This window comes from Podarcis tiliguerta (genome assembly GCF_965153285.1).
Source record: "Podarcis tiliguerta genome assembly, chromosome: 1".
Classification (NCBI taxonomy): Eukaryota; Metazoa; Chordata; class Lepidosauria; order Squamata; family Lacertidae; genus Podarcis; species Podarcis tiliguerta.
Genome location: NC_139534.1, coordinates 135,026,485 through 135,049,792, shown reverse-complemented (window position 1 = coordinate 135,049,792; position 23,308 = coordinate 135,026,485). Strand labels below are relative to the sequence as shown.

General features: G+C 53.5%; 2 protein-coding genes across 4 annotated transcripts; one reads left to right on the top strand and one right to left on the bottom strand.

Moving 5' to 3' along the window:
- Positions 1 to 1,225: 1,225 nt before the first annotated feature.
- On the bottom strand, positions 1,226 to 11,542 carry CWF19L1 (CWF19 like cell cycle control factor 1). 3 transcript variants are annotated; one of them, XM_083436970.1, is made up of 14 exons: positions 11,448 to 11,542; positions 11,234 to 11,318; positions 11,061 to 11,139; positions 10,160 to 10,261; positions 8,675 to 8,892; positions 7,750 to 7,868; positions 7,171 to 7,255; positions 6,901 to 7,041; positions 5,943 to 6,054; positions 4,655 to 4,734; positions 4,028 to 4,237; positions 3,433 to 3,552; positions 2,335 to 2,432; positions 1,226 to 1,978 (listed from the first exon to the last, which is right to left on the bottom strand). In XM_083436970.1, the coding sequence occupies exons 1-14, from the start codon at positions 11,471 to 11,473 to the stop codon at positions 1,834 to 1,836; spliced, it is 1,620 nt and encodes a 539-aa protein (XP_083293096.1). In that variant the 5' UTR covers positions 11,474 to 11,542; the 3' UTR covers positions 1,226 to 1,833. The 3 variants fall into 3 exon arrangements, with proteins under 3 accessions (XP_083293096.1, XP_083293097.1, XP_083293095.1); XM_083436971.1 differs by having other exon boundaries at positions 4,673 to 4,734; positions 11,448 to 11,521; XM_083436969.1 differs by having other exon boundaries at positions 6,901 to 7,255; positions 11,448 to 11,521.
- A 163-nt stretch (positions 11,543 to 11,705) lies between these two features.
- LOC310676769 (erlin-1-like) lies at positions 11,706 to 23,118 on the top strand. Its single transcript, XM_083438887.1, has 11 exons — positions 11,706 to 11,847; positions 11,936 to 12,017; positions 12,211 to 12,257; positions 13,167 to 13,228; positions 14,402 to 14,527; positions 18,468 to 18,541; positions 18,805 to 18,863; positions 19,940 to 20,031; positions 20,953 to 21,042; positions 21,723 to 21,802; positions 22,009 to 23,118. Exons 2-11 carry the CDS (start codon positions 11,982 to 11,984, stop codon positions 22,237 to 22,239), a joined length of 897 nt encoding a protein of 298 aa, XP_083295013.1. The 5' UTR covers positions 11,706 to 11,847; positions 11,936 to 11,981; the 3' UTR covers positions 22,240 to 23,118.
- The last annotated feature ends 190 nt before the right edge of the window (positions 23,119 to 23,308 follow it).

Here is a 23,308-nt window from a genome sequence, read left to right as displayed (position 1 = left end):
TGGACGGACTAGTATTGGCATCCATTAGCCTAGCTAATTAGCAGCTAGGAAGAGCTCAGAAGAACATACATAATAAACTGTTCATCACTTTTCGTTGTCATTATATTTTTAAAGCTGTATTTTCAGAAATGCTCTGGGAAAGACTTACCTCTCATTTGCCATTAAGAGGTTTTTCTGCAGGGACACTCAACAGAGTCTTTGCCCTACAAGTAAGTTGCCCTCCTGAATCGTGAATATAAACTGTGAATGGGGTGTTAGGAGAGCGGCACAACACCCCAAAGCAGCATTTTGCTCTTATGGCAGTTTAAGTGTTCTACCCTCCACCTTAAGAGGGTGCTAAGGAAGGCAAAGGTTAGCAGACCTTCCTTGAAGAATTTTCTCAAAAGAGACCATCTTGCTGAGGATGTTTCACCCCTCCCATTGCAAGAATCTGCTGACAAATGTTTCAGAAAGGAGGGGGCGGATTTTGCTCATTGCTTCTTCCGCTCCAGCCTGACTTCAAAGTGAGTCTGAGTGTTATCTGTATATAGATAAGGTGACTGCTCAAGCAGCTGTAACACTCATGCAGCCCAGCGTCTCTGATTAGTCTTTAGTTAGTTTATGCAGTAGCTGTAGAGAATAAAAGAAGTTCTACTTCAGAGCTGTCGTTCGTGTGGTTCATACCCTGCTGACTTTTGGAACTGAGTTTGGTGCTCACAGCTCTAAGTTGTGAGTCCACAGCACTTAGACCTGCTCCCTGCAGTGGAGGGTCTCTGGGAGTGCTTTTCCAGCTCGCTTGGCCCAGTTGGGGCTGAAGAGGTTGAGCCCAGTCGTTGGCACTGGCTGAAAGGCGAAGCTGACACTTCCCCTGAGTTCCGCTGGTTAGAGCCTGGTGCTTATAATGCCAAGGTTGCAGGTTCAAACCCTGTATGGGGATAGCTGCCTATGCTTGCATTGCAGGGGGCTGAACTAGATGATCCTCAAGGTCCCTTCCAACTCTACGATTCTATGATTTGATAAGAGCCAAAATGCTCCTCTCTTTCCAGCTGGTATCTCCATGGGTGGGAAGGTCAGTGGGCCCAGAGGGAGCCACAAGGCAACACCCTCTGACTGTCACATTACGGCTGGTATGAAATGAAGGTCCTTTGGAGCAGCCATTAGCCACCCCTTCCCCTCCACATCCCTCCCTCTCTGACAGCCATAGCCCCGACCGACTAGCCAGGAGCAGATGGGCTCAGCTCATGTATTTAAATATATAAAAACACCCTTTTATTTGAGGATTTTCTTGTGACAAAACACTTTTTTTTACAGTACAACAATCCAACATATGTTCAAATTATATACACCCTCCTCAGAGCAATCCTTAGGAATCCGCCTTTGGCCGGCAGTTAATATTTCCCAGCGGAAACAAGGAGCAGCATCTTCTGAGCTGAAACAAAGCCATGAAGAGGGGAATGGGAGTCCTGCCATGGCCTCGAATGCCCATCCTGCCTGGGTGCCCTGGAGGATCCTGTAGCAGAGAGAGACCCCTCTCTCCCTGAACCTCATAGGAGATGCTCGGTGTGGGGTGAGTCTGCCTCCGTTTCAGAGGGAACAGCTGCCTTCCTTTCCTCCACAGCACAATCTGGAGTTGTGCGCAGGCCCCCCGCTTAGACCCAGCAGCCACCTCTGCTCTGGAAGCCAGACAGGCCAATGGTCAGGTGGATGTGGCTGGCCACACTCCCTCCACGCAGGAAGTCTCTGTGGCTGTGGAAGAAGAGCCCTCGCAGGGAGGGAAAGGAGGCTCCTCACAGGAAGAGAGAGGGCAGGATCCAGCCGGTCTGTGCTGCCGCCTGCTCACTCCCGCCCTGGCCCTTAATCTTCCTGGGCGAGGTCAAAGGGCTCAAAGGCCTGGCGGAAGTCTTGGGCTGCCGTGGCTTCTTCCTCCTGCCCCGCCTGGCAGCTCCTCCAGTCTGCCCGCCCAGGCATGGCCAGGATGGCTTCGCTGGCGAGGACCTCCCTGAGGGGAGAGAGAGGACACCCAGGAAAGCGTCAGCCCAGCCTGCTCTCTTCAAGCGCCCCCAACCCCACCAGACCCACAGAGCAGTTGGCTTCCTGCCCCCTCCCCAAACCACTCCTGATTGGGGCATCTTCTGCTGGGGGAGGTTGAAGGGGCAGAGATACTGGAGGTTTCCAAGCAGAGCCTGGATGGTTTCAGTTGAGATTCCCACGTTGCAGGGGGCTGGGCTGGATGACAACTGGGATCTCTTGCAACTCTACAATTCTAGGATTCTCTGACCAAGAGAATCCTGGGGCTCAGCAACCACCCAGCATGTGCAGAGCCCCTGTTATTGGGGGTGGGGACAAATGACAAACCTTCCAAACTGGAGGGGAAAGTTCTTCCTAATACGGTGGAAGAGCTTCTCCCCATTATCGAGCTCCACATAGAAATAAGGCGTCCCTGGCTGGACTATCTGAAAGACAAAACCCAAAGCCTCAGAACGTTTCTGGGGCAGCATTTCCGCTGCTGGGGCCCCAGGGCTCAGAGTGGACAGAACACCAGAGCAGCCTCCTCCTTGCCTTGCCAGCCCCAGGCTGAGCTGGAGGTGCTGGGCCCAGCCTTGGAAGAGGTTTCAGCAAGTTATTTGCTAAGTTTATCCTGCCCGTTGACCCAAAGGCAGCAAATATGCCAGGGGGAAGGTAGGACCCTGCCCACTTGCAGCCAACTTGCAGCTTCGGTTCTCAAACATTTTGGAAGTCAAATGGTCTTCCGGAACGCATTACATTCAAAAACTGAGGTACCACTGCATTATTATTATTCATGGCTGCAGCAGGACCCAGGAAATCTGGAGACCCTTCAAGCAACCACAGAGTGATGGAGAGGCCAATACTCCCTCACCCCCCCCGTGGGTGGCTCTGTGGGCTGGCCCAGGACACAGATGGTCTGGGCAGCTGCCCTAATGGCTACTGAAGAGGAGTCTTCACACAGCCTAGGAAGGGGAAGCCAAAAGGACTCCCGTTCAGGATCTGTCAGCAGCAGATGCTGGGCCTGCATGACTCTCAGGCCTTCCTCTGATTACACCTGCCCCCCCCCAGGGGCCCTGCTATAGGCCTACTTCCCTCTGAGTGTCCCCCTCGGCTGATGGGGAGAGAAGCAGAAATGGCTCCAGGTTAGGTGAGCCACTTTGCAATCAGTGACTATGGAGCAGGAGGCAAAGGAAGGACTAGTGACTGAGGTCCCCTGGATTAGCTGTGATTCCTGGACCAGATGACCCTTGAAGTCCCTTCCAACCCTGCAATTCTGATTTCTGGACGTCCAGATGAATTTTGCATAAAAAGGTGGCTCCATGCAGCCACCAGCCGTCTCTGAGCATGGCCCACCCAAAGGGGTTGCTCCAAGGAGGGGGAGCTCCAGCCTTGCTACGGATGAGATGGACCTCGTGGCCCCAGGAGACCCTGGTGTGCTCCTTCTACCTGCTTGAGAGCCGAGTGCTCTGGGATCTCCAGCAACTCGATCCGCTGCTCTTCTGCCTGGACGATGAAGGCCTCCTTGATGTCTTCCGTAGTGCAGCAGTTCAGGGGAACAGGAACCACCTGGGGGATGAGAATCAGCACAGAGGAGTTGGCATGGTGCATCGCAGCCTAAGAGCAGAACTGCAAAGCAAGCTGAGAGTACCATCACAGGGGCCCACAGGGCGTCCCTCAGTACAGCTTGTCATCATGGTGAAAGGCAGAGAGCCTCTCCTGCAGGCTTAAACTTATGAAATTTGAGGAAAGGAGGAAAGGAAAGCTTTCCTGTAGCTGTAGGAGGTGAGCAGCAGCAGCCGGGGACTCTGCACCCTCCAGGAGCCCTCCGCTAACTGGCCTCCTCCACACTCTCTGTGACAGCCAGACGCCGCTCAGACACTGTCTCTGGCCGGCTACGCAGAACTGCCACAACAGCTGCCCAGGCTCTGAGAGCCCAGCAGCAACTGCTCCCCAGAAGGAAGGAAGGAGGAGCACCCCACTGCTCTTACGCCCATGGCCATCCCTCGCCCGTTCCTGAGGGACTAGCCCAGAGGCCTCTCACCTGGAGCTGGAGGTGCTGACTGCGGTAGTTCCTCTCAAAGGCCACGAATCTCTTCCCTCTGGCCCCGAAGAACCTTTTCAGGGCGGACTTGTACTGCTCTACTTCTTCCACCACCTCTGATGCCAGGTCCACCATCGACTGACAGTGCCCAATGGGCAAGATGAGGACGTGGTCTGGAGTCAAGCCCCCTTTGGCCAGGGCCAGGTAGCACTGCAGCAGAACCAGGCACAGAGGAACACAAAGGGTGAGCACCCCACCCCGCTAGCTCCAGCAGTGACACCAGCCGGGTCAAAGCTGAAGCAGCCCAGAGCCCCAAGGCGGCTCTCCCTGTCGTCATACTGAGGTTTCCCAGATCAGCTGCTGCTTCCTTGCACACTGAGAGATACCAAAGAGCAGCTCAAGAGCATCCAGGGACGGGACAGAAAACCACGGGAAGTCCTTTAAGAGGGAACTAAGCATCCCTGCCAGACTTCCCAGCAGCCTCCCCTCCAGGAGGCCAAGTCACGGCCAGCCTCGCTGCATCTCAGTCATGCTGCAGCAACTCCTGTCCTCAGCTGTGAGTCCATCTCAGACCCACACAATGCCCGGCAAGCTCCGAAAGGGACCAAGGCAGAAAGAAAGACTCACGTGCGTGCCGATGCTCACCACCAAATGCTTCTCGACTTCTGGGCTAGCAAGGCAAAACCAGCAGGCGGCCGTTGGAAGAGCTTAAACAGGCAGGTGGAGGGGGGAGAGACACAAACACTCACACATGTGTCGCAGGATGGCCAGCAGGAGGCAGCAAGAGCACTGTTTCCTCTGGGCAACTTGGTGGGCCAGGCCTCCAGAAAGACCCTCCTGCAGGCCAAGGCTGTACTGGACTCATGTGGGGAAGCTGACATTTCCTCGCTTCTTGCCCGAGCCCCCAAGGCATGGCCACTGCTTCTTCCCAAGCACAATGGGGATCTCAGGTGTAGCCCCACAGGCAGAGAACAGGCATGTGCTACAAGGGGGCTGAAATTGACTCAGGCAAGTGAGCCCACTCCCTTGAGGATCAAAAGCCCATCCAAGGTGGGAAGACTCTTTCACCATCCAGCCACAGACAACTCCCTTCTCAGCATAGGATAGTAGCCTAACGGGAACCCTCTGGGCAGGGGGAACTTGGCAACCTAAGGCTGGACTACTGCAATGTGCTTCATTGGGGGGCTGCCCTTGGAAGCGGCTTGGAAGGCTGAATTTGTGCAGCTGCTTGACAGTTGACAGGTTGGAGGCAAGCAGATCCTATAACGTGAATCCTGTTGCAGCTCCGCTTGGAAGTGATTGGGCACTTCCAAGCCTCATTCAAAGGGCTGGTTTTGACCCAGGAAGCTCTTTGTGAATTAGGGATTAGCCCTAACGTTTTATCATGTATTATTCTTATTCTTATTATCATCCTGTTGGTAGCTGCCCAGAGTGCCTGGACAATCCCAGCAGATGGGCAGGGTATAAATAAGAAATTATTATTATTATTAGGACCCTGTTATCTTCTGGATCCCCTCTCCCACAAAAGAGACCTGCCAGACCCCCTGAGGGAGACTGGGAAGGTGGTGCAAGAGAAGGGCCTTTTTTGCTGTGGCTCCACATCTGCAGAGTCCTTTCCCCAGCAAGGTTGCCTGCTGCTGCCTCCACTGCGTGTGTGTGCTCTTTAACGGTGTAGTGCAATTACCTTTATGTTTTGTACTGTGTTGTAACAAGTGAGTAGCAAGTCTAGAGCCTCCCCCTTAAGTGGCTCTGTTCTCTGCCTGCCGCCCAGTCAGAGTCTCCATGGAAGAAGTGCGGAAACAACCCCACAAAAGGCAAATCCAATTCCTGGCCTGAAGGGAGAAGTCCACCCTCTGTCCCCCGACTGGCCGAGGGGCTGCCAGCCCATGGAGAGAGGTGTGGGCCTGGTACTCACGGGGCTTGCCGGGGGCACGCTTGGGCTGCTGCCCCTCCCCACCTTCTGGTCGGCGCTTCCTTCCTTTTGGCTTGCTGCTTAAGTCAAAGAAGAACTGGGGAGCCGGCTCCTCCTGCAGAGGAAAGGAGAAGGGCTGCTATCAAGCCACCATCTGGAGAGCAGACTGGGGAAGGGCTGCTTCCATGTACCTTGAGGCCTGGCAATCCTTGCTCTGAAACCCTAGGAACAAAACTCTTTTCTGAAGGAGCTGCAAAGCGGGACTGGGGAGCCCCAAAATAGGGAGCAGCAGGACGAGCAGACAGGGCACAGCCTGCTGGAAGTTTCTTTCGGAGGAAACTTGGGAGATGATCCAAATTCAACTCTTGTGCAGTGCAGAGGGAGGATCAGTGGAACTCATTGTTGTGCCAGGATGAAGGCATCTCAGCTCCCCAGGTGGAACAACCTCCCCTGTCCTCCCCCCATGAGCTGTTTTTGGGGGATGCGGGGGGGGGGGGGAGTGGCAGTCCTGTTGCGCATGAAGTGAATTCTGGCCAGGATCTTCTGGATGCAGAAAAGGGAATGGCTCCTTCTACTGACCATTCCCTGGCTGCTGAAGCCACCAGCTCCGCAACCTCCCTCCCCCACGTGCCTATCACCCAGCCGGTCAGAAACGGCCAACCCTCCCGATCCCAAATGCTGGGCATCGCAAGTGGCTGGCGTGCCACTTGGGGGCTCCCCATAGTGGACACTTGGCTGGCCATAAGAGAGGAAGAGGATGTGGGACTGAATGGGTCCCCTTTGGCTCTCCTTACATGTTCTTAAACATGCCAGATTTATATCCCACCTTCCTCTCAGGGCAGGAAACACACTAGTGATAAGCCAATTAAAGTTTGTGAAGACAATTCCAATGCAGAGGCAAATTGGGGGGGGGGGGGGGGCTCTGCTGGAAATGCACGTGTGCAGCCCCCGCCCCCAGTACCTTTTCATCCGGCAGCAGGTGGGCACAGCTCTTGCCGCCCCCAGGCCTTCGATAGGGGTTCTCCGTCACATCTTGTGGCTGCTTGACCAGCTCTGCAGGCTCCATGGAGCTCATTGGGAGTATGCTGAAGGCGTAGAGATACTGGAGAAAGCGAACAGCAAAGAGAGTCAGGAGAAACACAAACAACTGACTTGTTTCCATCAATGAAACGGTGATTACTTTGACAATTCTCATAAGAGGAGACAGGAGGGTCCCTGGAACTCTCTGTACCTTCCTCTTGTCGGAATTGCCGACCCCGGCCAAGGCGATGAACCTGCTGACATGCTGGGCTGCCTCCTGGAGAACCGCGTGGTTCCTGCAGGAGAGAAGAGTGAGGCCACTTCCAGCAGGAATCAGAGAAACCAAAGAAGTGCCATGCACAGGTCAACATGGAATCTGGGCAGAGTTCAGCTTCTTCCAGAGCAGCTCGGCAAGTCACTCATTGAAAGCCTCCAGGAAAGGAGATTCCAAAACTCCCACGCTGAAAGGTGTCCTGCTTCACAGCACCACTTTCCAGTTATGGGAGGGGCACGAGATGGGCTACAGGTAGAACCATCAATGCAGAACAAATTTGGAATTCTATAAAATCCCAAAATATCAGGGTAAGCAAGCAGATTCCCCATCTGCCTCTCCAAGAGGACTCAATGCAAAGAAATTGCTTGGAGAATTTCAAGAGGCCACTTATGCACAACAATAGGTATCATATAAATAGTAATAATAAACAATATTCCTCCCTGGCCTAATGCATGGGATTGCATCAACACAGAGACACCAGCCAGTCAGCGAACTGCGATCCCAGGCTCTGCGTACCTGTAGGGTAGCCTTTCGTAATAGACCTTTTGCAGGGCAGCAAAATGGTACCGTGGTTTCAGACTCGCAGCTAGTAAAGACACTAGGCCGGAGCCACATTTCTTAGTGTCTATGTCACCCTGTTTAAAACACAAACACATATATTTTGTTTCACATTTCTGTGGATTTGTTAGCAGCCCAAAGAAAGAAAGTCCCCCTCTGCCCATGTTTGTGAACTGCAGAAGGAAAGGATTGTTTTCTTGGGGAAAGTAAACCTGCTTCCTAGAAAGCCTCTCCCTCCAGCACAGCCCCCTCCACATCTGGGCCAGGCTGCTGAAAGGCTGTCTGGCTTCCATGGTAAACGGCTCACCTGTGGAGGTCTCTGAAGGGGGCCTCGTGCTGCACCCCCCTTCGTCTGATCTCAGGCTGGTGCCTGGTGGCTTCCCCATGGTGGGCCCAAACCTGAGAAGGGTCTCCAGCCAGAAGCACATCTGGCCTTCTGGCTCTCAATTTAATGGAGACTTTCTTCTTCTCTCAGACTTTTGAAACAATGACAGCATTTGGTTTGATAACTATTTACCACAGTTTTGGATATACTGTTATGCACTTCCTTTGTCCATTTTAGAAAGGGTTGGGCTATTTCCTGTTCCTTTATTGTCACTGCAAAATTTATTTATTATGCCTGCATCCCACTCTTGTAGTCAGCATTTATTTTCTTCCAACGCTGAGCCACATTTATCTACTGCCATCCTCTGGGTTCAAGTATTGCACATCACCACATATTTTTGTTTCAGTTGACTTTGTGGTATTCCTTACTGTTCCTGCTTTTCCAAAGTGGTGTATAATTTCAAGCACAGATTTACAATCACCACCACCATCAATCCAGAATGTGGATTTCTATGGAACAGAACATACAAGCCCCTCCCACCCAAAACTGGATACTTACAGGGCTATTTCCAAAGATTTCTACTCCTTTTGGCCAAGAAGATGTCAGCAAGATGTCTACGCCTTTGAACTTAGAGGCAGACAGCAGGGAGGTTTTGAGATCAGTCACATCCTTGGTGCTGAAGCAGTGGGCTGGAGTTGGTTCCCCCCCTGTGGACTCAGTCCCACTGAGGTAGGCAATCTGCAGCCCAGAGGCGCCGCTGAAGACCCCTTTACGTCCTACATGCACAGCACAGAACACAACAGTCAGGATCAAACCCTTTGACACACCAGCAACATGCCTGAAGCCTGGACACAATTAATTCTACAGGGAGAACCAGAAAGATCCTAATTGGGTGTATATGTTGGAATTCTGATTTCTTCAAGAGACAGGGAAGGAGCCTCTCTGCCTTGTGCTGGAAAGAACTTTTCCCTGGCCAGTAAAAATGCCCAGTCTTTTCCCAGCCCCTGGTAGAGCCTGGCAGCTGCCTGCATTAAGACCCATTCAATTCCTGGGTCAGGTAGCTTGGCATGGAGTGGGGTGGGGGGCTGAGTGAACAGGGGTAGAAACCTTGGCGAGCCCCACACCATCACCTTCTTGGGAGCATTGAGAGAGGTCAGAGGGACATCATCCCTCTCCTCCAAACAAGAAGGCTGAAGATCAAAGATCTTTGTTCTCCACCAAAGAAAGGGCAGGTGGTAGCCGTGCTCCCAAGCCCAGACCCCAGCAAGGAAGGACCCAAGTGAGAAATCTCATTTAGCACAGTAACTTTCCATTTGGAAAAAGAAACAATTTCTGGTCTTGCTGGTTTGAAGGAAATACAAAATATGGTTCCCACAGAGCCCTAAATTGGGGCCCAAACCATGCCTGAGTCCCAAGAGCAGTCAGCTCCTCCTCCCCTCATCAGCTTTTAGGTGCAAGCCTGAAACCTTTCTATTTGCCTGGGCTTTGGTGGTTCTTCACCTCCATTGTGGTACTCATCTTTTAGTGGGCATGGGGAGGGATCGTCCTTTTCATTGGATTGTTGGTCGAACAGTTTTAAGATTCTGTATGGTGCATCATTTTAAATCTGGCTTTTAACTGATTTATCTCTCTGTAGTCTAAACCACAGAGCCTAGGGCTTGCCAATCAGAAGGTCGGCAGTTCGAATCCGTGTGACAGGGTGAGTTCCCGTTGTTCGGTCCCAGCTCCTGCCCACCTAGCAGTTCGAAAGCACGTCAAGTGCAAGTAGATAAATAGGTACTGCTCTGACGGGAAGGTAAACGGTGTTTCCGTGTGATGCTCTGGTTCGCCAGAAGCGGCTTAGCCACATGACCTGGAAGCTGTCTGCGGACAAACGCCGGCTCCCTCGGCCTATAGAGCGAGATGAGCGCGCAACCCCAGAGTCATCCGCGACTGGACCTAACGGTCAAGGGTAACTTTACCTTTATTTTTTTAAGAAGCTACTCTCAGACATTTTCCCCCTTCCTTTTAATTAAATGTAGTAAACAATAAGCATAAAGTTACCCAGGTAAGTGATGTTCTCCGCTAGTTCGCATCCGCTGGCATCTGGAAAACATTGTGCTGTTTCACTGTTGTTGGCACCCAAGACGTATGTCTGTATAGGAGCTGAGGGAGACAAAGCCACCGTGGCCCAAATGAGATGAACTTTGCAGGGCTGTTATTTCTTGGTGGTGGCACCCGCCCTGTGGAACGCCCTCCAATCAGATGTAAAAGAAATAAACAACTATCTGACGTTTAGAAGACACCTGAAGGCAGCCCTGTTTAGGGAAGTTTTTAATGACTGATGTTTTAATGTCTTTTTAATCTTTTGTTAGAAGCCGCCCAGAGTGGCTGGGGAAATGCAGCCAGATGGATGGGGTATAAATTAATTAATTATTATTTCTTTCTCCACAAACAATTCATTTTAGATAAAGTGCTGGCTTTTGAAAAAGACATGACTGGGCACTGTGGTGTAGGCTAGAGAGTGAGCTTCCTACATGGAAAGGGGTCCTTCACAGGGAGAACGATGCAGATGTGTGACCCCACAGTGAAAGTCTGAAGGGCTGCAGCCCAGACACAGATCATCACCTTGGCTGGGAAACAGCCTGAGGTGAGGGAGAGGGGCTGGGAGTCAGGGTTTGAAATGCCCATTGTTCTGTGCGCATTTTGTGACAGGGAATTTCATTAGCATGAGCAGTTTCTGAGCTCTAGGTGCAGGAGTGTGCCTAAGATTTCAGATTAAAACTAGAGTGGAAGGCTAGGAGGATGCTTGGGGGGCAGGCAGGGGATGCATGGCTTTGTTTTTTGCAGTCTACAGATAAGGACTAGACCATGTGAAAAATGAGCCTAAGACTTTAGCTGCAGTTCATTCATTTTCAGCTTTGTATCAGCTCCCGTTTTCCTGTCTCCTGCAACCTCGCCCTACCTTTCTTGGCTCCTGTCCGGTATTCCTCCCATTCTGGGTCTTGGGCCGAGCCAAAGAAGTTCCCCACGCACAAGAGGAGCTGCAAGAGAAGACCAAGGGAGACGTTCAGGAGGAGGCCCCGGAGGAGACTCGGCGCCCGCCGCTGAGGAGACGAGGGGAAGGGGCGCCCTTACGTCGAAGGCGCCGCTCTTGCTCTGCGCCGCCTGGACGCGGCTGTACAGGGAGCCCAGGCGACCCTCCACGTCCCCGCAGACCAGCCTGGAGGGGAGAGAGAGAGAGAAGGCGCGTCAGGGGGGCGGAAGGCGGACGGAGGCGGCCTTGGCCAGGAGTCCCGAGAAGGAGAGGAGGGGAGGGAGGGGAGGCCGGCTGGGCCTGCTTGGGGCTCACACTCTCAGGGCACCGCCGGGCGCCATCGCTCTCCCTCGCGCTTCCTCTTTCCGGCCGAAGGGCACTTCCGGCTCGGGCGGGCGGTGCGTCGCCCAAAGTCCTCCGGCCCCCTGGGAAACGGGGGCGGGAGGCGCTTCTGCGCATGCGGCTCCCGAGAGCGAAAGAAGGAAGCCAGCGCCATGTCCTCCGGCGGCGGCGGGAGCAGCGGAGGCCTGGGCGGGGAGGGGGACGTCCGTCGCTGGCCCGGCCCGGCTTCTCCGGCGCCGCGCTCCCTCCCCGCCCGCCCGCCCCGCTGGGCCAGCGCCGGGGCAAGTCTGGCCGGGGCGGCGGCGGCGCTGCTCCTCCTGCTGGGCGCCTCCGTCCACAAGGTGCAGGAGGGCCACCTGGCCGTCTATTACAGGTGAGGCGGGCAGAGGGGAGACCCCCCCCGGGACCCCCAGGGGCGACCCCTCCGGCCTCTCCGCTCAGCCCCCTCTCTCTCCCCCCAGGGGCGGGGCGCTGCTGGCCACCCTCAGCGGCCCGGGCTACCACCTCATGCTGCCCTTCGTCACCACGCCCAGAGCCGTCCAGGTCTGTATCTCCCCTCGGAAGCTCGGAAAGGGGCCTCTGCCGACCCGCGCGGGGCTCCTGCCGGGGAGGAGCAGGCGGGACCTTCCCCGCTCCAGGCTCCCCCCCCCCCGCAGCCCTGCTGCTGCTGCTTCTGGGGTTGGCAGGGAACCTCCGCCCTCCCTCCCAGGGCTGCTCAGTCTCTCTTCTGTTTCAGACAACGCTGCAAACGGACGAGGTGAAAAACGTGCCTTGCGGGACCAGGTGGGTCGCCCTTTTTATGGCTCTTGCTGCGTCGGAGGCTGTGCAAGGAGGAGCCCCTTAGGCTGGGTGCGGTGGAGCCTGAGCGGTATTCTCTGGGCTGGAAGCACCCAGCACCTGTCAGTGGCTCTGCTTCTTGGCTGCTTCTTTGAGATGTGTTGGGCAGGATTCTCTTCCGGAACCAAAGGGCTCAAAGGCAGTTTGCTTAAGGGAAGCTGCAAGCAGCCAACAGGCTCATCTTGGGAAAGATGCTCTCCTGTGGGGCTGCTGGCCTTTCTCTTGCCAGGGCGGGGGGCTAGTCAGGTGTATGGCAGGTGCCCCAGTCTGGCTCTTGGCAGCTGCTGGACACAGCCAGGCTACCTAGTTATCTTTCAGTTGTAGCAGTGTGAAGGCAAAGACGGGAGCTGGGGTTGCCTCTAGAGTCCTGTGTTGCTTCCTCTTCATTTTCTCTTGCATGTTGCTCAGTAGAGGTGTAGGTTAACCTTCAGTCTGCGCCAATAGCAGTGCAATAACCGTGCGTCTGTTCCAAGTCAATAGCAGTGCAATAACCTGAGTCTGTTCCAAGTCACTCGGCCGGCGGCTTCATTGCTGTTGTCGTCATTGGCTCTGGCGGGAGTTTGTGTTGTGGAGGGAAGTGCTGCTGGTGCAGCAGCCCAGCTGGGCGGTCTGTGCCACTCGCTCCTGTGCCCATTGTTGAGGGCCAAAGGTTATCTAGGGTCTCCTGGTTCTAACCCTGAGATGAGAGCAGGAAGCTGCCTCAGACCAGCCCCTGCCCACCCCCGGCTCTCTTGCACTTAAACTCTGTGCACGCTGTCTCTGCCTCTCTCCCTCTTGGTGTAGAGAAAGGCTCCAGGAAACCGAGTTTGCCCCAAGGGGTGGCAATAGCTCATCTTCCTCCTTTTTGCCTTGCAGTGGAGGAGTCATGATCTACATTGATCGGATAGAGGTGGTGAACATGTTGGCTCCACATGCAGGTATGGCTCCTTTTCCTGTGCCTGAAAGCAAATCCTGGAGGAAGGAGAGAAGCAGAGCCCCTCGGAGACGGGGCGGGTGGGCTCACCAGCAGCAAGAGCTGAGGGAGGTGGAGGGTTGGTGGGCATGGAAAGGGGCTTGCAGAGGGAAGTTGGAGGAGCTCATGTTGCTGAAAAGGAAGGTTTCCTGTTGACTGTTCCTGACTTTTGATATTGGCTCAGTAAGGATTGCTAGGCTGATGGAAAACAGCCAGGGGTGGGTCCGGAAGCTGATGCTCTTCAGTGTTGTTATTGGTGACTGGCATGAGCGAGACTTACACCCTCCGAAGGAACTGATTTTGGTCCAGCCAAAAAGGCTAAATTGCTTCTGAATCTGTCAGAGTCAAAGGTGTGTTTGTCTGTGTGGGGCAGGCTGAGCAGGCAGAGGGACTCTCCTTGGGCACCTGCAGGGGAGGCAGTGGGCAGAGCTGTTCTGGTGGGGGGAGTGGCTGGGGCGGCAGGAGGAGGGGGAAGAGAAGGGAGGTGGGGTCCGGAAGGGCACCAGCTGGAAAAGGAGCGCAGGGCAGGGCTTCTTGGGGATGGCAGAGGGTGAGCTTTGAGAAGAAGCTTCGCAGCTGGGCTTCTAGGAAAAAGCAGAGACTGACTCCCGCTGGGGCCTGGCTCTCACCACAGTCCCTGAGAGGCTTTGCAGGATGTTGGGAACTGCTGCTCACTGGACTTGTAAAGGTGGACTTCTGTATAGAAGCTATCAGTTGCAGTTGACATAGGAAGAAAAATATTATCAGTCTCCTGTAACATCACATTGTAATGTTTTCATTAGAGCTGCTCACTTTGGAACTGCTGAGTAAAAATTAGGACATTTGCTCATTAGGCCACTGCCATCTTTTTGGGGCTGCAGCCTTAAGCACACTTTCTTGCAAGTAAATCACACCAAAACCAGTTGGACTTCCTTCTGAGTAAATATAGCTAGGATCCGGCTTCAGATGTGTGGACAACTTTTTATACTTACAAGTCATATTCAATTGTTAGTTAGGAATTGTGATTAATTCAGAGACATAGCTCCTATGTGTTCAAGAAACGCTGAGCACCAGCATCTTGAATTTGCCTGACAGGTGAGAGAGCACCAATGGCATCAGAGTGACTTTCCGGTGACACTTCTGCTGTTCCTTTTCTTAGTATACGATGTTGTGAAGAACTACACTGCAGATTATGACAAGACCCTCATTTTCAACAAAGTCCATCATGAGCTCAACCAGTTCTGCAGTGCCCACACCCTCCAGGAGGTCTACATTGAGCTCTTTGGTAAGCAGGTGACGGGGGGGGGGGGGGGCTTGCTTTTGCTGGTACCGTTTCCTCAAAGCACATCCAGTGAATTGGAAATGGAGCAAGGATGTTTACATAGTTCCATCCCTCCTCTTCTGGGACGGCATGGAAGAGGAAGCCCATAGAGATCTTGTGCCTCTTGCTCGGTCAAGACTTCGTCCTCCAGCTCTCACCTGATGATGATGATGATGATGATATTTTCTCATATATACACCACCCCTCTGGTTGGGTTTCCCCAGTCACTCTGGCAGCTTACAACAAACCTAAAAAATAATAAAAAGATCATTCCTTAAAAACTTAACAGTGCTGCCTTCAGATATCTTCTAATAATAATAATAATAAATAATAATAATAATAAATAATAATAAATTTTTTTATTTATATCCCGCCCTCCCCAGCCGAAGCCGGGCTCAGGGCGGCTAACAACAATAAAACAGTACAAACAACACTTTAAAATCATTCATTATAAAATTAATTAATTCAAGCCACTGGCAACCATTGGGCCAGAGCTCTGCGAAGATTGCCAATGGAGGGAGTCAGGCTGTGCCCTGGCCAAAGGCCTGGTGGAACAGTTCTGTCTTGCAGGCCCTGCGGAAAGATGTTAAGTCCCGCAGGGCCCTGGTCTCTTGTGACAGAGTGTTCCACCAGATCGGAGCCACGGCCGAAAAAGCCCTGGCTCTAGTTGAGGCCAGCCTAACTTCTCTCCCTGGGACCTTCAAGATGTTTTTATTTGAAGACCGTAAGTTTCTCTGTGGGGCATACCAGGAGAGGTGGTCCCGTGGGTACGAGGGTCCTAGGCCGTATAGGGCTTTAAAGGTTAAAACCAGCACCTTAAACCTGATCCTGTACTCCACCGGGAGCCAGTGCAGCTGGTATAGCACCGGGTGAATGTGATCTCGCAGCGAAGACCCCGTAAGGAGTCTCGTTGCAGCATTCTGCACCCGCTGGAGTTTCTGGGTCAGTCTCAAGGGCAGCCCCACGTAGAGCAAGTTACAATAATCCAGTCTGGAGGTGACCGTCGCGTGGATCACAGTGGCTAGGTCAGGGCGAGAGAGGTAAGGAGCCAACTGCTTAGCTTGGCGGAGATGGAGAAATGCCGCCTTTGTTGTAGCTGCAATCTGCGCCTCCATGGAAAGGGAGGTGTCGAAGATTACACCCAAACTCTTAACGGACGGTGCTGGCACTAATTGCGCCCCCGCAAGAGATGGGAGTTGCCCCCCCCAATCCCATATCGTCCCGTCCCAGCCACAGGACCTCTGTCTTCGAAGGATTTAACTTCAACCGGCTCCCACGTAGCCATCCAGCCACAGCTTCCAGACATCTGGTCAGTGTGTCTGGGGCCGAGTCAGGATGGCCATCCATCAACAGATAGAGTTGGGTGTCATCAGCATACTGATGGCAACCCAGCCCAAAACTCCGGACAAGCTGGGCGAGGGGGCGCATAAAGATGTTGAAAAGCATCGGGGAGAGTATCGCACCCTGAGGTACTCCACACACCAAGGAGTGGCGCGATGACAATTCCCCCCTAAGCGCCACCCTCTGTCCCCGACCAGAGAGAAACGAGCGCAGCCATTGAAGGGCTGTGCCCTGAATCCCCACATCGGCAAGGCGGTGGTCCAGAAGTTCGTGATCGACCATGTCAAAAGCTGCTGACAGATCTAGAAGAATCAGCAGCCCCGACCCACCTCGATCCAGCTGTCTACGAAGATCATCTGTTAGGGCAACCAGAGCCGTCTCGGTCCCATGACCAGCGCGGAAGCCGGACTGGAATGGATCGAGAGCCGATGTTTTATCCAAAAACCCACCAAGCTGTTCAGCAACCGCTCTCTCAATCACCTTACCCAGGAACGGAAGATTCGAAACTGGGTGGTAATTGGATAGATCTAAAGGATCTAATGATGTTTTCTTTAAGAGCGGGCGCACCACTGCCTCCTTCAATTCTCCTGGGAATGTCCCCGTGCCAAGGGACAAATTGATGATATCCCCCAGGAGGGCCCGCACCTCGTCTGGACACGCTCTAATCAGCCAAGACGGGCACGGGTCAAGAGGACAGGTGGTGGGCTTTCCAGCTCGGAGGAGTCTGTCCACATCAGCTGGGGATATCCAGTTGAAGTGGTCCAATACTGGACCCGAGGACAGTCGAGGGGCCTCCAGTTCCTTTATTGTATCCAAATTGGCAGGGAGGTCATGGCGGAGCAACAAGACCTTCTCCGCAAAAAAGCTCGCAAATGCCTCACAGCTGTGTGTCAAATTGTTATTTAAATTTGGCTGTCCCTCAAGGGACGTTAAAGACCTGATTATCCTAAATAATTGCGCCGGGCGAGAGCTAGCGGATGCAATGGAGGCCGAGAAGTAAGACTTCTTAGCAGCCTTCACCGCCATCTCGTAGGTTTTTATAAAAGCCCTATAAGATGTTCTTGAGGCTCCGTCATACTCGCTCTAGCCGTCTGAGGTCCTGCTTCATTTTCCGGAGCTCCGGATCAGATAGTTGTTTATTTCATTGACTTCTGGAGGGAGGGTGTTCCACAGGGAGGGCACCACTACCGAGAAGGTCCTCTGCCCCTCTGCCTGGGTCCCTGTAACTTCGCTTCTTGCAGTGAGGGAACAAGCAGAAGATCCTTGCAGGAGGATTTCAGTGTCCGGGCTGAGCGATGGGGGTGGAGACGTTCCTTCAGGTATACTGGACCAAGGCCATTTAGGGCTTTAAAGGTCAGCACCAACACTTTGAATTGTGCTTGGAAACGTACTGGGAGCCAATGTAGGTCTTTCAGGACCGGTGTTATGTGGTCTTGGAGGCTGCTCTCAGTCATCAGTCTAGCTGCCGCATTCTTTATTCATTGTAGTTTCCAAAGGTAGCCCCACGTAGAGCGCATTGCAGTAGTCCAAGCAGGAGATAACCAGAGCATGCACCACTGGTGAGACAGTCTGCAGGCAGGGAGGGTCTCAGCCTGCATACCAGATGGAGCTAGTAGACATCTGCCCTGGACACAGAATTAACCTGCGCCTCCATGGACAGCTGTGAGTCCAAAATGATTCCCAGGCTGCGCACCTGGTCCTTCAGGGGCACAGTTACCCCGTTCAGGATCAGGGAGTCCCCTGCCCACCCCCGTCCTCCAAGAACAGTACTTCTGTCTTGTCAGGGTTCAGCCATCCGCCAACTGCCTCCAGACACTCACACAGGACCTTCACCAGCCTCACTGATTCTGATTTGAAGGAGAGGTAGAGCTGGGTCTTCCTGGTCCTCCTGAGGTGCTGGATCAGGAGGAATGCAGGAGCCTTTTGTGTTGTTGGACCTGCTCCAATTTCAGAATCTGCACTCCTGTTTCCTTAGATGTCTGGCAGGCAGGGTAAGAGGCTGCATGACCAGACTGGGATGGAGTGCTTGGGGAATTTGGGATTTCTGAAGGAGGAATAATATTTTTAGGAGAGAGATGCAGCTGGCAGCTGGGCATTGTGTAGAGACACCCACAGAGCTCCCAGTCTGAGTTTCAAGTATTCTGCTTCACATTAAGCACCACAGAATTACTCTTGGTATTGAGAACAATATTTATTATGGCATCCTGATATTTTGCTAGCTGCTCTTGGGCTTGTCTGGCAGATCCGATTCTCTGCTTTTGGGAATCTTTGACTGGGTTGCCTGTCCACAGCTGGGCAGTTGGCAGGGCAGTCTGGTGTCTTTGTTGACTCTTGCCTGTGGTTGGCACAAGGGGTGCATGTGGTTCAGTGGCGCAACATCTGTGGTGCATGCAGAATTCCTGTGGGTCAAGTCCTGGCAGCGTTTCCAGGTGAGACTGACCTGAAGCCATTGCGGCTGGTCAGTGCAGGCAGCACAGAGCCAGCTGGAGAAATGCTGGGGCTCTTGTGTAGCAGACTCTCTTTGGCTGATGTTGCCTCTCATCTTTTCTCCCCCTAATCCTAGATCAAATAGATGAAAATCTGAAGTTGGCCCTGCAGCAGGATCTGAATGCCATGGCTCCAGGTCTCACCATCCAGGTAATGGCCCCCTTCCGTTTTCCCTTTCCTGGCTCTTGGTGGATTTAGGACTAGCCCACTTCTCTGCGTGGGGGGATGCAGGTTGAGGAGAGAGAGCTTCCCTCTGTCAAAAATGGAAACTTGCCATATTGCTGGCTGGGGGGTCCAGTCCAGCAGGACGGGCCCAGATGCAGGGGGCTGCTTCCTTTCTTTGCAGCAGAGGAGCTTGCACTTGGGGGGCTGCTGCAGTCTTATGAGGTCTGCTGGCTTTTGTGTGTGTGCAGGCAGTGCGTGTGACGAAGCCCAAGATCCCAGAAGCCATCCGAAGAGATTTTGAACTTGTGTGAGTATTTGCTGAGAGCATCAGAGAAAGGCCAGGCCAAAGCATAGGGCCAGGGAGGGGCTCTAGGCCAGTGTTTCAGGATTCCCACGGGGGCCAACCAAACGTCTCTTCTGGGAAGCCCTGGCAGGCAGGCTGGACCTGAACTCCACCAGTTTTCACCTCCCCTTGGGCTCCTCAGCCCCTGCTCTCCTGAGGCATCTCCTCCATCCGGCAATGAAGGTAGTACACAGCCACAGGGTGGTTTCGTAGACATGGACAACCTCCTCCTCTGTGGATTTGTGCCCACCATTTTCTCAGAGGTCTCTCCCCATTCTGTGCAGCTGATGCAGCGGCCAGGGTGGGAGAAGCGCCTCTCAGGCGGCTTTGCTTGACGTCTCCTTCTCAGGGCTTTCAGGCCTGGGCTGCCCTGCAGTTGCCAGGAGAATCAGAGCGGAGTGTCTCTGCTTGCCAGGCCCCTGCAAAGAGGAAAGGAGCAACCAAGGCTGTTGCTGGATTGCTCTGGGCTATGCCTGAGATTGCTCAGGTCTGGCCCTTCTGTGGCGGAGGGGCAGGCATGTGAAGAGAGGGATGGTTGTTCGGGGTTTAGAATCTGGCATATGGAGAAGTAGGTGGCCATCATTTGGACTGCTGTAAACTAGCGGAAGGTGGCAGGAGTTGGAGACCACCAGTGGTGCCTGGAGGTATTGGGTAGAGCAGGCCGAGAGACGTGGCTGGAAGGCTGAAGGAAAAACATCTTGGGCAGTTCAGTAACTCTTCAGGACCCGTGACAATCTGAAGTGCAAATGTTTATCTTTTGGGTTCCCCCCCAAACACACCATGTATCTGAATGAGAAAACATTCTGTCTAGTGAAGGGAAGGGCCAAGATCCAGTGCTGGAAAAGGAAACGCGTGAGTCCGGAGCAGGGCAAAAGCTGGAGGGGATTTAAAGGCCAAGCTCCTGCTTTGCGCAGCACCTTGGGATGCAAACAGCAGGGGGGGGGGCAGCCACCCCCTCCCAGGGCCCCTTCCTTCCCAAGGCGGCTGGGGCCCCACACCAGGGAGGAGCAGGCAAGGACCTTTCCTGTTTTGCCATTCAGGGAAGCAGAGAAGACGAAGCTCCTGATAGCGACCCAGAAGCAGAGAGTGGTGGAGAAGGAGGCCGAGACGGAGAGGAAAAGGGCCGTCATAGGTAACCAGACTCCCTTTGGGAGAGTCTCTCTCTCTCTTCCCCCCACCCCTGGTCCCTTATCTTCCCTTGGGGCAGAAAATGGCGAGGCTGGGGAGGCATGTGTGGCACAAAGACCTTAGATTCTAGGCTTCTGGCTGGGTCTAGACACATCCAAAAAGCATTTCAGGAAAATGCATTGCAAACCTCATGAAAAACGGAACTCCACAGCGCCATATTTGTTTCATACAATTTATATACCATGTGATTGTTAAAAAACCCTAAAGTGGTTTATGAAATGCATAAAATGAAAAAAAACAGTAAAAGCAGTTAAAAACAGCTATTTAAAACAATTAGATAAGAATTGAAACCAGCAGTAAGCTAAAAATGGATGAAACATCTTACATTTTTTGGGCAGGCTTGTCTTAAACAAAATATTCTTAGCAGGCGCCAAAAAGGCCACAGTGATGAAGGCACCTGCCTGGTGTCAATAGACAGGGAGTTCTGAAGTGTGGAGGCTGCTGCAATAAAAGATCAGTTTCTGGCAAATGCGGAACGAGAATCCTGTGGCAGCTGTGTAGCTTATTGCTTGACATGGCAAACAGTTGCTAGCGCCTGGTTGGCAAAGACAGCCTGGAGCAAGAGACTGGAGAGGGGCCTGTGGTGACCGCTTCACTTCTGGCAGCGGCCAGAGTGTCTTCTTTCCCCAGGCCCAGCAGGGCCTTTCTGAGAAGAGGACATGGCCTGTGAGGTCCCAGTGACGATGTGTCGCAAGCCAGGCCTGCGGGCCCTTTGGGGCTCTTGGTTGCCTGCTGCTAGAGCGCTGGTGCCACAGATTGCCTCTCGGGAGTCCTGGAGCGCTGGCTGTGGGGCTCGGCTTTGCCCGGGTCTGGAGCATTGGTGCCCTTGGCTGCTGGTGTTTGACTGACTGCTCTCTCCTCACAGAAGCAGAGAAGGAGGCTCAGGTGGCAAAGATTCATTGCCAGCAGAGGGTCATGGAGACTTTGATGGAGAAGCAAATTTCTGAGCTTGAAGGTAGCTATGCAGCCCTTACCTCTACCTCCTCCCTGCCTGCAAAGCAGAAGCTGTGAGCCAAATAACCCTGCGTCTCTGACTGTGCTACCCACAAGCATTTTGCCTGCAGCCAAGCAGAGCACTGGGACTTTGCCTGTCTTCTGGGGACTGAGAAGCCAAGTCCGGGTGCAGCCTGGGTGTCTGGCCATAGTTGAGCATTGATGCCTTGTGGATGCCACTGGGGGTGGCCCAAGGCAGGGGCTCCTTTGCTCCAGATTCACTTGTCTTCACTGGCTCAGATTGCTTGAGTCTGAAAAACAGATCTGCAGGGCCTGCACAAGCCATGTGCCTCATGGAGAGTGGGAAGGTGTGTGTGTGTGTGTGTGTGTGTGTGTGTGTGTGTGTGTGTGTGTTTGTGTTTCTTGTCCCCAAAGCCTTGTGCGCAAAGCATAAGCCAGGTCCCCAAAGCCAAGGTGGGCAGGGAGGAGGCAGGCAGAAAAGGGGCTGCTTTCTGCTCTGGTGAATCCTCTGGACCGTGGGGTTGGGGCTGTTTATTATTTTCACCATGGGTGGAACCAGTGAGAAACCAGCCTGTGCTTGAGTGGGATGTTGCTTCCCTGTGGGTTTCCAGGGCCGTATCCCCATAGGGCACCCTGGTGATCCTCCTTTCTCCTGAGCTGCCTTCCTTGGTCCCTTCCCAGACACGGCTTTCTTGGCGCGAGAGAAGGCGAAGGCTGATGCCAACTTCTACATGGCCCAGAAAGCAGCTGCCTCGAACAAGGTGGGTGTTGACTCTTGGCTGCCCGTGTGTGTGCTGGGGGCAGATCCTGAGCCATCCTCTGGGAGAAGGAAAAGGATTTTGCCTCAGAAACGCAGAACTCGTGCTCATTTGGAAGGATGGCTGCACTGTGAGTATCCCGTGGATGCTCATGGCACAGAAATCCTTGCCTCATTCGTTCTCCTCCTCTCTCCCCCTGCCCTGTGCAGCTGAAACTGACACCTGCCTTCCTGGAGCTGATGAGGTACCAGGCCGTGGCCTCCAACAGCAAGCTCTACTTCGGCAGCAGCCTCCCCCCGAACCTCTTTCTGGGCTCTTACGCCTTTGAGCCGGCAGAGGCGAGGACTGCTAGAGACAGCCGTCTCCTCTCCAAAGCAGGGAAGCTGCGCCTCCAGCACAGGGGAGGCAGGGCCAGCTCTGCCACGGCAGCCGCCACTTGATGCCTCTGCGGCACCAGCCGTCGTGTCTGCTCCGTGGTCTGAAACTGAAACTCACTGGCTGCCTCAGATCTGCCTTATTCAGGGCAGCACAAACCGTCCTTGAAGTTGCGTGGTCCTCCACAGCCCAAGGGCCAGCTTTCATGGGAGTTTTATGGCTGCTGCATCTGCCCCACAGAGGAGGGGTGTGGGGGGGGGGATGCTCTGGAGGATCTCAGTTAAGTCCGTGGAGGGTAGACTCTACCACAGACCTCCTGTGAGGACAACTTTGACACAGCAAAGTGGGGGCAGGGAAATCTGATTTTACCACTGGTGCTTTCATGGTCATGGGTTTTGTTGGAAAGCTGCTCTTTAAGCCTCCTTGCAGGGTTTGCTTGTGATGAAGGAGCATCTGTTGTCCTTTTGGAGAGTGTTCCTCACTCAAAACCTTCCTCCAGGTAGTACTTTCAAGCAGATGGGCTTAGAGTGCAAGCTCCCTTGGGTGTGGGTGTGTTTGGCTGCTTTATCATTGCTTCTTTCTCTGTGTCCCCTGGGTGGGGCATTGCCCCTCTGCGGAGCCCACCCCACAACATGCTACTGGATGCTCCTTGCAGAGATGCCCAAAGGCTCAGAGTGTCTTCATTCTGGGGGCCAATGGCCAGGTTGAATGAACCACGATGCCAGGGCGTGGGGACACATTTGTTGGGTTGTAATTGTAAACTGGATTAAACTTGTGGGCAGACTTTGCTTCAGAACTTAAAAATGCATTTGTGGAAGGTAAACCTGCTGACTGGAAGTGTTTCCTGACTTTTTTTGTATGGCTTCTATTTCAAAAAAGCAAGAGATATATGCAAAATGTTGAACTTTGGATTAAGGGAAAATAAAGTTATTTTCATAATCTTTTCCTGTGGCATCTGCATCTGTGCTGCATCTCCTCAATGGTTGCCTTCTAGCCTTTAACAAACTGCTCTTCATCTCACACACACTGCATTTCACCAGAGCAGATTAGTTTCTCTCCCCGCTCCTCCGCAGAAAACGAAGGGGGGGGGGGGAGGGGTTGAAGAGTGAGTCTGAAGTGCCAAGTTTCTCAGCT